This window comes from Amyelois transitella, chromosome 15 (assembly GCF_032362555.1).
Source record: "Amyelois transitella isolate CPQ chromosome 15, ilAmyTran1.1, whole genome shotgun sequence".
Taxonomy (NCBI): Eukaryota; Metazoa; Arthropoda; class Insecta; order Lepidoptera; family Pyralidae; genus Amyelois; species Amyelois transitella.
Window position 1 is genome coordinate 1,546,880 of NC_083518.1, and position 16,084 is coordinate 1,562,963.

At 35.9% G+C, this 16,084-nt stretch overlaps 1 protein-coding gene across 1 annotated transcript; it reads right to left on the reverse strand.

Moving 5' to 3' along the window:
- Window positions 1-11,183: 11,183 nt before the first annotated feature.
- On the reverse strand, window positions 11,184-15,748 carry LOC106139966 (uncharacterized). Its single transcript, XM_060948318.1, has 5 exons — window positions 15,663-15,748; window positions 15,345-15,362; window positions 14,188-14,454; window positions 11,872-12,007; window positions 11,184-11,339 (listed from the first exon to the last, which is right to left on the reverse strand). Exons 1-5 carry the CDS (start codon window positions 15,746-15,748, stop codon window positions 11,184-11,186), a joined length of 663 nt encoding a protein of 220 aa, XP_060804301.1.
- Window positions 15,749-16,084: the final 336 nt, after the last annotated feature.

Genomic DNA, 16,084 nt, shown 5'->3' on the forward strand with positions numbered 1-16,084 from the left:
TGGCCTTCCGAAACAGCCCGGCCGTTGCACCATGAGCTTTATAGTCTAAGAGCTAGACGCGGGATGTTTGCAAATAATTTAAATAAATCAATTATTATATACGAGACAGATTATTCAGGTTGATTTAGCCGAAAAGCAAGTACGAGGATTGTGTTTACGAGATAATTCAATGATACTATAGGTAATTTTAAATATATAATATTATATTTATCAATATATCATTTATAAAATGTTTATTCCAAGTATATATAAATGTTTATTAGCGAAAGTTCGTTTCTCATCATGCTCTGACAGGGATTCGAACCTGCGAAACAAGGGCACTACCACGCCACAGGTGCCGTCAAAAGTTTTCAGCAGGATCTTTATTTTTTACTTATGTAAAGAGACTTGACAAGCTTGACCTGTACTGACGAGGCGAACGACAATTTGAATACCTATCAAACTGCTCTTAAAAACTACTTCCTAATTTTTTTTAGATACTTTTTATCAAATTGTCCAATAGCCGTAAAACACTAATACTAGATATTATGCAAAATTTTCTTAAACCTTTGTATTAAATAGTATAAATTATTAATTAATATAAATTAAGTATAATATTATTATATCAGATGAAATGCACCTTAAACTTATCACGCATTTTTAAATTAATTTAACTAAACTCCTCTGTAAACTAAGTAAGAAATTAAATTAGGATAGCAAGGAAAACGTATGTTTTAATAAATACTGAATTGTAATTTCATAGTCTAGAAAGTATTATTTCATTGCTACCTAAAACGGTCACATCGCCTTGAAGTCAACTACTGATAATGCAATCGGGATATCGTATGAGGATAAAAAGATAAGAATTACACGTAACGTTCTTGAAATAAATTACATAAATTTCATGTTTAATTCAAGTTAACATGAAATTGTATATACATTTCATAACATATTATAAAATTTTTAATATAAAATATTTTATAACACTAGGTATATATTATTTTTATAACACTTAGAAAAAAAATACACTTAGTCGAAGTTTAAAAATTAATTCAACTTTTGGTCATTGGCTCTCTGACTATGTCTATGGGAACGTACGCGACCCGCCAGTGCTAATGGACCTCTTAAAGAGTATTTCCATTTACTAGGTCTGTAAGATCTTCATACAAGTACACTAATAAGGAAATTATTATCCATCCTACTAATATTATAAATGCGAAAGTTTGTGAGTATGTCAGGATGTCAGTATGGATGTTTGTTGGCTGTTTACTCTTTCACGCAAAAACTACTGTACCGTTACGATGAAATTTGATATGTAGGTAGCAAAAGACCCAGAATAATATATAGGCTACTTTTTATTCTGGAGTTCCCGCGGGATTTAGCGTTTCGTTATGATACGGTTTCCACGCGGACGAAGTCGCGGGCGGCCACTAGTAATAAAATATATACGCAAAATTTCAAGAAGATTGGCTTCATAGATATTGCCTGAAGATACAACAAACAAACACACAAATAAACTTACTTTTCCTTTTATAATATTAGTTAGGATTTGACCATGGAAACATTGAAGCTAGATGCTAAATAAAATTTGGTTTGAGCATCAATAAAATCACCGCACACGATCATGCGCCTACACTGGCGAGCAGTCTGAATATTCATAGGCCTTGCAGTGTACACTGTAGGGCTGTCCTGTTACAATGCGCGTGGGCATATCCGATCGCCGCCGCCCGATTATGTACGCCCGCTAATATTTAAACGCGGACGAAAAAACGGCGGGGTGTTATAAGTTTGACGTGACTGTTTGTGTTTGGTATAGTATCTCCAGAACTAAATGATTTGTAGATAATAAAGATTTAACATTAAGAAAATTCTTGTATCAATCTCTGTATTCTGATCTTGTAAGTGTGTAAGTGAATTTGATTCAAAAATAACTTTACATACACCCCGGTTCAGTATAAAATTGGAATTAATTAAGAATATTATAATTAAAAAAAAAAAATACAAAAACACATTTGACGCCTAAAAAGCTTCAAGTTACGAGTAGGTACATTATTTTAGCAGCCTAAGGTCTATTATCCTTTATAAATATTTTTTTAATATAATTTAATTATGATAATATATTTAATTTCTCAAAGAAATTATGATTGATATAAAAAATGACAATAAAAATTAAAGTGATTTATTAAGATTACGAATCTTTAAGATAAAATAAAATTGTGCCGTGTGATTCCCGGCACCGATACAAAAAAGAATAGGACCACTCCATCTCTTTCCCATGGATGTCGTAAAAGGCGACTAAGGGATAGGCTTACAAACTTGGGATTCTTCTTAAGGCGATGGGCTAGCAACCTGTCACTATTTGAATCTCAATTCTATAATTAAGCCAAATAGCTGAACGTGGCCATTCAGTCTTTTCAAGATTGTTAGTTCTGTCTACCCCGCAAGGGATATAGACGTGACTATATGTATGTAAGATAAAATAAATAAGTAAATAGATTTAGACTTGGCCCTGTCGTGTGGAGATAGACCCTAAATACCCAATGATTGCATAACCAGTAATTAGCCGAGCTTGTCTTGCGTCGTCACTCGTGAACTATTGTTATTTGTTATTGTAATCTATGCTAATCGTGTTTATGTTTACTGTTGTTTATTGTTTATTGGGCCTTAGATTTGTGGCACGGTTTGTTTATGTTTTGTTGTCTCAATTTCAACAGGATTAATTTAGGCGTCGACTTACTATCACGAGATTAGGTCTTTTTCGATAAGGAGTGGACAGAGACTTTTTATCTAAATTGAATAAAAGAAATGTACATGACTAGAGGCCGCCCGCGACTTCGTCTGCGTGGAATCAATTTCGCGGGAACTCCGAGTTAAAAAGTACCTAGCCTATATGTTATTCTGGGTCTTCAGCTACCTACATACCAAATTTCATCGTAATCGGCTCAGTAGTTTTTGCGTGAAAGAGTAACGAACATCCATACTAACATACTCACAAAGTTTCGCATTTATAATATAAGTTGGATATAACCGAATAAAAACTCATAATAACGGAGATTATCAATGCACAGGCTCAGGTTCAAATCCCTTCTCGGCCATGTCCCAAAACAATTTTATGTTTGAACAGTGTTATGTACGTACATTAGTTTGAATACTAACCGATGCTCTTATGGTGATGAAAAATATCATGAAAACCTGCACACTCAGGCAACTGGATGTGTAACCATATCATCGATCCAACACGGGTTAGGTTTAACTGCAAAGGTTGAGGCCAGATAGGAATCGCTTCGTGTAAAAATCTGACTCACTCAATCAAGGATCCTTGGTCAAAGCCATACCCCGGGCTTCTCTCTAGAGTGGTGAGGATGCAACCGGGACTAAATCCAGGAGAAAGATGAAAATTATAAATGTAAATGTGTGTTTGTATGTCCGTCTTTCACCTCAAAACCACTGAACTAATCTCCATTTTGGAGTACAGAGAAGGACATGGGGCGACAACTAGTCTTTTTATATTAAGAGCCTTCTCACGATAGATTTAAGTAGATAATTATTTTCTTTCTTTTTGTTAACATTCTCGCTGTAAGGAAATCGGTCAATATTTCCATGAAGTCAACTAAAGAGCCAACATTTCACTTACATACATTTGGCCATCTATTTCCACACCGTTCGACATTCGCCGTGTAAACGCATACGATTCAAAAATAAATGCGACAAACCGATCGCCCGCCGGTGCAGTCGCCGAATTCCGGCTATTTGTGACTGCGTAACTTATGGTAAGCACAGAAATGAATCTTTATTCAAAGTCATCTTGTTTTTATAGCTTCTTCTTATTAATGGATGTAAGTTTTAAAACAGGAAAGTACCTAACTAAGTTTCTGAAACAGTAAATATTTTTTTTTATATTTAATTTCATATCGTTTAGGTAAGTATTCATATAGAAATATTTTTTTCCGAAACAAATAAGTCAGAACTTTTTGTTAGAAATACCTAGAACTATAAAAGTTATCCAAATGCATAAATTCCAATCATCAAAATTTCAATTGGTCCGAACTGACATGCTACTTGAAGTTAACATATAATTTTTTCAAAAATTTAAAAAAATATATATCAAATTGCTAAAATATTTTCTTAAAACCATCAGGAACTATAGAACTATTGTGGATGCGAATAGAGGTCTTACAAAACTTTGATACTGAAGTTTGTTGGTTGTAATAACTTCTTCCCTATTATTTAATATTATAAAAATGCAGTGCAGTGTACATCTTTTTATTCAAGGATTGATTGATGACAAAACATTCAGTGACATTCTATACATACATACATAAAATCACGCCTCTTTCCCGGAGGGGTAGGCAGAGACTACCTCTTTCCACTTGCCACAATCTCTGCATACTTCCTTCGCTTCATCCACATTCATAACTCTCTTCATGCAAGCTCGGCGGTTTCGGGTACTTTATATTCTATAGATAGATTATAAACTCTTTTCTAGTATCCGCACACAATAGATATGCTGGAAGTCTTTATGCCAACTTCTCGCACACGTCAAATTATATCACGTCATGTCAGGCCGGGAACAGTTTTTTTTTCTTAAAATACATTTAATCATTACGGTTCGTACTTCTGCACACACTTTATTTTGTGATGGCGGCCAGTCGGCGTCCGGCGAAAATAAAGTTTTCCAAAAAGTTGATGCACTTTATGGCTAATCGTTATACAGCATGTCAGCAAAATTAATATTAATAATATTCATTTTTATAACAAGTTTGAGTCTATAGAATAGAGCTCTAGATAAATTGGTTTCGGTACTTTTATTGTTTATTTAACCAGCTTTCAGTGGTTTACAGCACCACTCGAAAAAAAAAAAGAATAGGACCACTCCATCTCTTTCCCATGGATGTCGTAAAAGGCGACTAAGAAATATGCTTACAAACTTGGGATTCTTTTTTAGGCGATAAGTTAGCAAGCTGTCACTATTTGAATCTCAATTTTATCATTAAGCCAAATAGCTGAACGTGGCCATTCAGTATTTTCAAGACTGTTGGCTCTGTCTACCCCGCAAGGGATACCGTGACCATATGTATGTATGTATGTATTTTTACTCTTTGGTCTCCACAAAAAGATCACCCTGAGTATATCAAGACACACGTTCGGCTCGCGGTCAGTTGGCGAGTGGCCAACAAAAATGGCGTCCGTTCACGGCCGCCGGTCACCGCCGGGCATCAAACCCGCACTCTTTGTGTACCTACAGGAATTTTGTTTATGTCGCTCCTGTTTCACTGCGGACGATGTCAATGACTGAATGCACAAATAAAGGCAATTATTAGGTATAATATTAAAATGTAAAATTATAATGTAAATAACCTACAGAATCAATTTATTTCGAGTAATAATAAAATTAGTAACGGTTCTATAGTCATTTCTTTAGGTCCTACCTACCTAAAGAAATGACTATAGAACCGTTACTAATAAAACAATCTTAATACGTATTTTTGTAGAAAAAGAAATGAAATAAATCATGACTGTACTAAATACAGACAAATTGAGAACCTCTCCTTTTTATAAGTTTATTTAAAAATTTATAGTCATGAGAAAAAAAAGCACAATGAAATAACGGATAACATAATGAATTCATTTTGAAATTAACCGTAGGTACATTATAATAGCATCATATTTTGCAACAAAAATTTATCCAGATTGTTTATCTTTAATTTAATACCTAAAGAAATGCATGCATACATACATACATGTACATATAATCACGTCTATATCCCATTCGGGGTAGACAGAGCCAACAGTCCGTAAAAGTCAGAAAGGCCACGTTCAGCTGTATGACTTAATGATGGAATTGAGATTCAAATAGTGACAGGTTGCTAGCCCATCGCTTACAAGAAGAATCCCGAAGAAGAAATAGAGTTCACTTTTACTCTTCTCACACAGGTTAAAGAATTTCAATCGAACATTTTACAATATTAGTCCGTGATGGGAATTTATGATTCTTACATACCTACATACATAAAATCACGCCTCTTCCCCGGAGGGGTAGGCGGAGACTACCTCTTTCCACTTGCCACGATCTCTGCATACTTCCTTCGCTTCATCCACATTTGTGATTCTTTTTTCAGACAATGGCCCTGTAACTTATCGCCGTCCCCTTAAACAGATAAGGCGAGCCCTTAAAAGCTAGTTCCAAAAGTCCACGTTCACTACAAATCCCTTTTAAAACTTTTCACCCTACAAGTTAAAAGTGAAGTTAGATGTGAATGCGGGCATCCTTAAACTACCGGGTAGTAAGTGAAGTGAAATGACAATAAATCGACTTATCTCCGCGGCGACTTCAAAGACTAAGTTTTTCGACCAGAGTAAGTACTTACCCATGCTAAACTAAGTTTGCGAGTGCATTTAGTGCTGATAATAAGATAATTTTGTTGGAACTTTAATTCGCCGTGTGGTCCCCGGCAATTTAGAATTGGACCACTCCATTTCTTTCCTATGGATGTCGTAAAGAGCGACTAAGAGAAAGGCTTATAAAATTTGGATTCTTTTGGTCGGCGATGGGCTAGGATGCTGTCACTGTGTGAATCTCAATTCCATGTTAAGCCGTACGGCTGAATGTGGCCTTTCATTCTTTTTAAGACTGTTAGCCCTATCTACCCCGTAGGATATTGACGTTATTATATGTACTTACGGTTGGCGAGTGTTTAATAAATCCAATTCACAAGTCACCTTTATACTACTTATGCATCTACTTTTCGCAAAAGGTGACTACGGGAATAGCCATATTGATAGAGTGCAAATTTCACCATGAACCAATTTGGGTTAGGTTCCCCTACAAAAGTTGCGAATGACAGACGAGGTCGTTGTTTGCGTAACTATAGCATTTTATCGGTTAGTTGGTAGAAAACTTTGAATCCTATAGCTAAGAATACGCCAAAATAAAACAGATAATTGGGAATTCAACTGGGAATTAATTTTGATAACAAAATAGCCGTTATTATTTTAGGTACCTACTGTATTTGTAATAGTGGAATCCTGTGTCGAATCGACAGACACGTCCTTTCATAAATGCAATGATTTGCACAAAAAATATACTAAGTAAAACGGTCAATATGGCAAAATAACAATGTGACGATGATTTTGCATAATTTTATTGATCCAAATACCCGTGGATCATTGATCATCGGGTCAATAATACGTATTAAAGTTGTCACTATTCGATAGTGATGTGACTGGGACAAGGATACTATAGATATCGATGGATTCAATACAACGTTTCATTGTGAATTTTTTTGGTTTTTTTTTTTCAATTGTGTTCAAATTATTATGTCAATTTATTGTTTGATGGTTTTTTCTTTTTTTTAAACTTATAAGATCGGTTTCTAAAATTTTTGAGAAAATAAAGAAAAATCTTATTAAAGAAGGTGATTTGATTTGAAAAAAATATAAATATAAAAAAAGAAAAAATATTTTTTCAAATGAAAATTTTAAAAGGAATTTAGATGGTTTGATCGAAATAGAGTATTTATTTTCCAACTTTTCATAAATGTTTTAAGGAAGTCCTTTGGCCCAAAATCGAAATAAAAGAAAATAAAAATATGATTAAATTATAAAGTATATTTTTTCTATTTTAGGACTCATATAAGTACCGATATTGATAAAATTTGGCAAAGATAAATAAAACTTGTGGAGGGTTAACTCGAGCGAAACGCCGGACATAACTCTAGTGGAAATATAAAACAAACAATTTATTTATCGACATTAATTGGCACTTCATGTTTATCGATAACAAAACTCACAACACTAAAGCAGTGTTGTGCAAATCTCCGTTGACCGATGGTGCGTGCCAAATGACACGATCGATCACCGGTCCATAGCTCATTGTGACGCTGTCCCAGGTGTACAAAGTTAGGATAAAGTTCTATTTTAGAGAAAAAATCATTTATTTATATCAAAATTTACAGCGCTGTTCGCATTTATACATACTTAAAATTACGTCTTTATCCTTTACTGGGCAGACAGAGCCAACAGTACCGAAAAGCCTGAAAGCGCTCAGCTGTATGGCTTAATGATGGAATTGAGATTAAATATATAAGAACAAAAATAGAATATATATATGAAAGTATTAAGAGTATGAGAAGACTCCAGACGAAGCAGCTTCTTCAGTTTTAAATTTATTGCCACGCGTATTATTTTCAAAAACGTAAAACTAGGATTAATTTAGCCTCTTCTTATACTAGGTCCAGATAGCCTCAAACTACCGCAAGAGTTAAATCTTTTATATTCAAAATTATCTGCTGTTTAATAAAAAAATCCAAATAAATCTAACCCAATTCATAAAACTATTGAACTGTTAAAAAGGGGACCGCACAAATAAAAGTCACTTTGTAAGCCGTGTCAACACATCAAAGAAAACAATCTTCGCCCTCCGTGACCAAATATCACACGACACGACCCAAATCTGTTAACAGCCCTCAATAAAATAGCCAAGTCCGGTGCGGAAATCGGGAATTTTCCCACCCTCAAAAAATTTTGCACGTCCCATCACTAAATTTTGGTGCCAAACGAAAATAACACTTATGACCGTGCGATAAAGTCTTAGTCAACTGCATTGAACAGTTGTTCACACTGAATTTTCTCGCGGTGATTCGGTCCATATGTCGAAAACAAGTGGACGGACTCAACGGACTAACGCCGGACACCCCTAAATTGGGGTAGTTTTAAGGGTGATCCGGGGTTTATTGGAATTTGCCGCGGTTCATTTTCACGCGTGTATGCGGTCGGGGTAAATTTTGTGGAAAATATGTGAATTTTTGACGTAAGGGATGTGATGATATTTGGAATTGAATGAACAAGGGTGACCGGCACGTGAAAGCCCAGCCTAGTAGAGGCTAATAACTTGAAATTTGGACAGTAAATATTATGTATCACGTAGTGTTGATATAAAATATTTCTTAAAATTCAACCTAACCTAACCTTGAGATGTGAAAAAACGGGACTTAACTTTGTATTAAAAATATTAAATCGACTTCAAAAAACACTATAAAGCTAAAAATAATCTATACTAATATTATAAAGCTGAAGAGTTTGTTTGTTTGTTTGAACGCGCTAATCTCAAGAACTACTGGTTCGAATTGTAAAATTCTTTTTGTGTTTAATAGACCATTTATCGTGGAAGGCTTTAGACTATTTATCATCACGCTGCAACTATTAGGAGCGAAAAAATAATGGAAAATGTTAAAAAAACGGGGAAAATTATTCCTCATTGAGGGCTTTCAAATAAAATTAAGAATTCACCATACCTTGGCGATTAGTGGGTACCTAACATACCTCGTTAATTACTGGAGGCGATGCCCGCCGCGCGAGCCACGTCGTATTGAGAGGAACAAGATTGAGATGAGGACTCTTCTTATTTTGAAGTCTGTTAAAAAAGTTTTGACTGACCGACTTAATATTTGGCACAAATGCTCTTTGGCGAAAATAAATGTGAGCATCAGAACACTGACAGCACCAGATTACTACAGTCACAGATAACAGATTTAATTTTTATATTAATTATGTATAATCAAATGGGAGTCAGGATTTTAAACTTTTTGAAGATAACTCTTGAGATAACTCTTAAAACATCTTGAAACTACCCACCTTATTTATCTCTCTTCATATTCTACTCCACCATAAACCACAGCTTACAATAGTTACTTTTTATTCTTTAAACCCTTTTCCCCTTCAGAAATAAGCTAATAATTTACAAGTTTTTTATATATGATTTATTCATATTCGTTGTCACATACCGGAAGTGGCTCAATTGGGCGGAAAGGCTTGACCGGGGATCGAGTGACCCTTCCCGCCGCCCTTCAAAGCTCTCGCGAGGGCGGCTTTTTAGAGCCTTCAAGTATTTCAATAGGTTTCTTTTCGTCAAGATTTTTTATGACATGAATTACGAGTAGCTCTTACTCGACTTAGTATGAAGATTACGTTTTTAGTAATATGTATATTGGCCTTTAAACTTTTTTTATTTTAATACCCGACTTCATAATATGAGGTTTCCCAATTCGACCGTATTTTTTTTAAAAAGCATTACTTTGATTTCTGCTTGACTTATTTCGATGAAATTTCATAAACAGTATAAAAAAAGAACTTAATAAAATATGATCAAGAAATTTATTGCAAAAACAATACACCAACATTATCAAAATAAATTTCACAATAAAAAAATACACCACGCACTATTTTCACTTTTCATTACAAAAATACTACAAAATTTACAAAATAATGGCAAATCAAAACATAACAAGTATTTACTAAAATAATCACTTGATGTCATTTCGAACTAATGATATCAAAATCTGTAAAATCAAAATCCGTAGGATCGTAATCTTTAATAGGTATCTTTCTTAAGAAACTTTCTTCTTTCAGCGTCTGAAGAAGCAGGAATTTGGTAACGAAGAACTGTCCCTTTATTCACGAATGTCCCAAGGCATAAATCTTCTCTTTCTACTTTTAATCGCAAGGAAATCAATCGATTTGGGTCATCACTACTATAATCGACTCAATGTGTCACGACACTATTTTTTCACTCTGACGTTGGGTGGCGCCATACTTGTGTAAGATATTTTCTGCTTGTTTTCTGTCAAATAAATAATATTATAGTAATTATATTTCAACACTACCATTCAATTATTTCTAAAAGGAGAAACAAGAACTATTTTACTGAATTATCTAGTTCGTTTATTGTTTGCCGGTTGACTGGAAGAGATCCCTTCATGGGATAAGTCCGCCAATGCAAGTTATTTGTTTCTTTTATAAATATGTATACCTACTATTTTCTTGTTACTGTGAATTCCTATGCAATAAAGATATTACAAACAAACATATTTCCTTTCAACGTTCGTGAATAAATCCCAGCGTGGCTAGCATGGCAGCATTTCTATCGCTGTCCCGTTTCAAGTCCTAATAAAAAGCGAATCAGCTATAGTTAGTTACTCGCGCGATAAAAACGACGACGCGCGTGTCACGCTAGCTATGCAGAGTTGCAAATGCAATTATTCAAACAATACTTAAACCGCTCAGTCTTTAACCCGAAATTTAATAATAAATAAATAAATATATACGGGACAAATTACACAGATTGAGTTAGCCTCGAAGTAAGTTCGAGACTTGTGTTACGAAATACTAACTCAACGATACTATAATTAATGTATTCACTTCTCTTACTACACAATGACAACTCGGACCACAGTCTGGAGGAGTAACAGGATGGTGACAAAAAACAGCACGTTGGGTTGTAGGGACTTCTGGGAGTTCTCGCTGACCAGAGCCTTGGGTGCGGGCGTCGGCATCGCCAACGCTTGATTGTTGCAGCGGTTTATCTGGAATCATATAAATAAATGCCTAATAATAAATAAATAAATCTTTTTTTCTGCATAAGTATCTTTATTTCTGTATAAGTATAGCAGCATTTAAAAAAAATACGGACGATTTGAGAACCTCCTCCTTTCAAGTCAGTTAAAAAACGTAATCATACAACACCAAACATTTACCAGTTTTTGAAAAAACATAAGCACATTTAAATAACTCAGAGTACGCTCGCGACTTTGTCCGCGTAAAAATTGTCACTTACATATGGTCACGTCTATATCCCTTGTGGGGAAGACAGAGCCAACAGTCTTGAAAAGACTGAATAGCCACGTTCTGCTATTTGGCTTAACGATAAAACTGAGATTCAAATAGTGACAGGTTGCTAGCCCATCGCCTAAAAAAAAGAATCCCAAGTCTGTAAGCCTATCCCTTAGTCGCCTTTTACAACATCCATGGTAAACAGATGTAGTGGTCCTATTCTTTTTTTGTACTGGTGCCGGGAACCACACGGCACTTTAAGAATAGTGGTTATTAAAGAATTACCTCGCAACAAGTCGTATCCGGAGTGCCGACGCAGTTAGACCGACAACCTCGCACCACAGCCTCGTAGTTGCCTTGCTTGGATATGATGGAGGTGAAGCACTTGTCTTCAACCCCGTGACAGGTAAGCGTGTGGACTCTGAAGGAACATAATATCATCATAATCATTCAAGGGTCTGAGGTTATAAGTCGGCCTTTGTGGCGCAGCGGTAATACGCTTGTCTGTGACACCGGAGGTCCCGGATTCGAATCCCGGTCAGGGCATGATGAGAAACGAACTTTCTCTGATTGGTCTGCGTAGAGTATAAGTATTTATTATAAAATATAGTAAGTACTTATCGTTGAGTTAGTATCTCGTAACAAAAGTCTCGAACTTACTTCGAGGCTAACTCAATCTGTGTAATTTGTCCCGTATATATTTATTTAGTGCCGTGTGGTTCCCGGCACCATTACAAAAAAGAATAGGACCACTCATCTCTTTCCCATGGATGTCGTAAAAGGCGACTAAGGGATAGGCTTATAAACTTGAGATTCCTCTTTTAGGCGATGGGCTAGCAACCTGTCACTATTTGAATTTCAATTCTATCACTAAGCCAAACAGCTGAGCGTGGCCAATCAGTCATTTTAAGACTGGTGGCTCTGTCTACCCCGCTAGGGATATAGACGTGATCATATGTATGTATGTATGTATATTTATTTATTTATTATTCAGGAGTCAAGTACAAGCAGGGAAGCCTTATCATACCCGCGAGAGGAGATGCCACCTGGTCGGGCTACATGGAAGACGCTCAACAGACTTCGAACCGAATAGATGTACCACATCGCATGCGCAATCCCCTCTCTGTCGCATGCTGACGAGCCTTAAAGCACTCTCAAACCATCATCCTGATTGTGATATTTATGTGGATGGATGGAAGACCATTTAAAGAAAATTTTTGTTATTTTGTGAGAATGGTGAATGTTCTTCAACTTGTTTGTTTCTGTAAGTAACTTCTTTGTTTTTTTTCCTATATCATACTTTTTATTTGTCTTTTTTATTTAAAATGAAGACTGTCATGATTTTATTTTGTTATATAAGAATTCCTTGCCAAATACGAGTACTTTAGGAGATCTACTACTACCGTTGTAGGTATTATTGGCGTAAATAAATATATAATAAGGGCAGCTTGGCTAAGTGGAGGTTTGTATTACGTGACTCACAAAATTTATGCGAGTGTATAACTCCTTCTTTAGTCTTTCGGCTTAAGTTACTTACGACTGCATCCTCACTACTCTTAAGAGGAGTATGGGGTATGCCTTTGACCATGGAATCTGAATTGGGTGAGTCAGGTTTTTACACGAAGCGACTCCCTTCTGACCTCCACAATCTATGCAGGGGAACCTAACCCGTATTGGATCGATCATGATTACACATCCATTTGCCTGAATGTGCAGGTTTCCTCACGATGTTTTCCCTCACCATAAGTATAAATAAGTATAAATAAATATATACGGGACAAATTACACAGATTGAGTTAGCCTTGAGAGACTTGTGTTACGAGATACTAACACAACGATACTATATTTTATAATGAATACTTATATAGATAAACATCCAAGACCCAGGCCAATCAGAGAAAGTTCTTTTCCCATCATGCCCTGGCCGGGATTCGAACCCGGGACCTCCGGGGTCACAGACGAGCGTAGGTACTACCGCTGCGCCACAGAGGTCGTCAAGTGTATCACCTCTCCCCAAAAAATGGAGCTGTTTATTCTGCTCTCTAGGCTCTAACTCCTTCGCCCAGGGGACCTGGCAGCCTCCGCTGAAACTGGTAAAGGCACGGGATGTGATATAGATGTGACTATATGTATGTATGTCTGTTTGTTTGCGTCGGGCTTTACATCAATGTATTATACCACTCGACGCTCGAAGTACCTACCTAGTGACCGCTCGGCAAATAGTTATATTTTTAAGTGACGGGTAACCGCACCGAATATGATACGCAAATGTGCACGCGCATACCTTTAGATTGATGTTAATCACTATATAGTATAAAACAAAGTCGTTATTTCAGTCTGTTTGTCTGTATGCTTAAATCTTTAAAATTACGCAACGGATTTTGATGCGGTTTTTTGTAACAGGTAGAGTGATTCAAGAGGAAGGTTTTTATGTATAATAACATTTATAATTTTGCACCCGTGCGAAGCCGGGGCGGGTCGCTAGTTAGATATAATTTAGTGCTATTCTCATGTGAAGTGAATTTTGTAATTCTCAATGAGAATAAAGATCTTAAACCTAGTTTGATGTAATCTCTTACCTGTCATTCAGGTCAAACATACCTGTACTTCGTCGGATCCAGACACGACCTCATTGGAGTTTCTGACTTGTACGCGCAGACGTAACACTCCAGCGGTCTCTTCTTCTCCGGCCTGGTGAAGGTTCCTGTCACCGCCGGCGTGGTGGGCTTATACACAGTGGGATGCCCCATGGTTCTTCTGCCGGCGACAGGCGCATGACTCTTCTCTACATCATCTTCTTCTTCATCGTCCTCCTCTTCTTCCTCCTCCTCTGTCTCGTCGGCGGCGTGTCTGGAAGAAAATTTCCTACTCATTTCTCCGTGGAAGTTTTGGAGTGAGTGCACTATGAACCCTAAAGTATTATAGTTCAGCAAGTTCGGGCGACCATTCCGCGATGCCATGTTGCGAGAAGTTTAATATGTATCATCTGCTTCTTAAAAAAGGGGATGAATAATACAGAAATAAAGTAATTTCTTTATTTCTGTATTATTCACTCTCACTATTATTCACATTCAAAGGGTTGGTGTAAAGGTGACTCTGTAAGAGAAAGTTAACGCGAAAGCAGCGTTCCCTTCCCACGATTCGGCTTTTACAACTGGACGGTTGGTTAGAGCCATGGTTTGTGGTGGAATAACTCACCCAGAAAAAAAAGTTCCACTTAAAACATTGTGAAAAACAGCGCAACTCTCCCGTGAAATGCTCAAATGTTTATGACTTAGATCATATTGTAGCCAAACATGCTTCAGATAGCACAGAGAGTGGTCTGAAGGTGGACTGATGATGCCCTGGAGATGAGTCCTATACTTACTTAGAGAGTGCCGCACCTACACCGTTGACTCGACCTCGCACATTTAGGTTCCTGGTTAGACAATTTTTATAATCAACTTCTTAAAACCTTAGACAAATAATGAAGATCAGATTGTTTAAAATTTATAGCATCAGTATAAATATCTCCTTTTTTTGTTTATCCGTTAGTTATCTACTTTGAAGTGTAGAGAAAATCTTAATCTGAATAATTCATTTTACAATTTAAAATACTGATAGATAAACTGGCCGAATAAATGTTGTATATAAATCAGATCACACGACGATTGATGACAAATGTTGTTATTAAAATTAAAATGTTAAACTAATTCGGTCTTTTTATTTATTTCCAATGGCCTTCGGTATATATTTGTTTCTGCTATGTCCATCGCTACTTATATCTTGCAAATTTTCTTTTATCCCAAAAATGTTTAAACATTAACAGCATGAACTCTTAAATTAGCCATGAGGTTTGAAATAATATTACTTTAAAATTTTGCACTTGTGTATATCTCTGCACAATTTACGTTGATAAAAAAATTAATGTACTTAAAATGTACATAGTTTTAAAACTGAGAATCTAGAAGAACTAAAGCAAATTTCCAAACTAATAAAACGCAGCGCATTTTGAAGTTTTTGTTTAAATCTTCTGACTTATGATTCTAGTTTTTACATCTGTATTCTATGTTTTGAGAAAGCTGTCTGTTACTTACTCTTCTTCGTCATCGTCTTCAGACACAGTCTTCACTGGCAGGAGGAGCAATAAAGCCACTACTATGAAGTATCTCCACCGCACCATCTCTACTCCAAAACACTACCCAAAATGTCCCCTACATATGCCTACACCTGGAATTTTTCATTTTAATCACAAAACATATAGAAGATATTGGTAACAATGTCCTGTCTTTGTGACTGACAAATTCAGATTTCGTGTTTGGAATCGTTTTAGTTTTTTTCTTGTTGAAGTTCTTGGTTGAAACTCTTTGCTTTCGCCTAAGTCATCCAATATTTTAAATGTATTTTTATTTACATAGCGCAAGTTCGACAAGTCTAATCACAGATTTTTCACTGTTTTCTGTGGCTCTTAAGGACTTATTAAAAAAAAATTATAAAGTTAATCGATAAAAATACATAA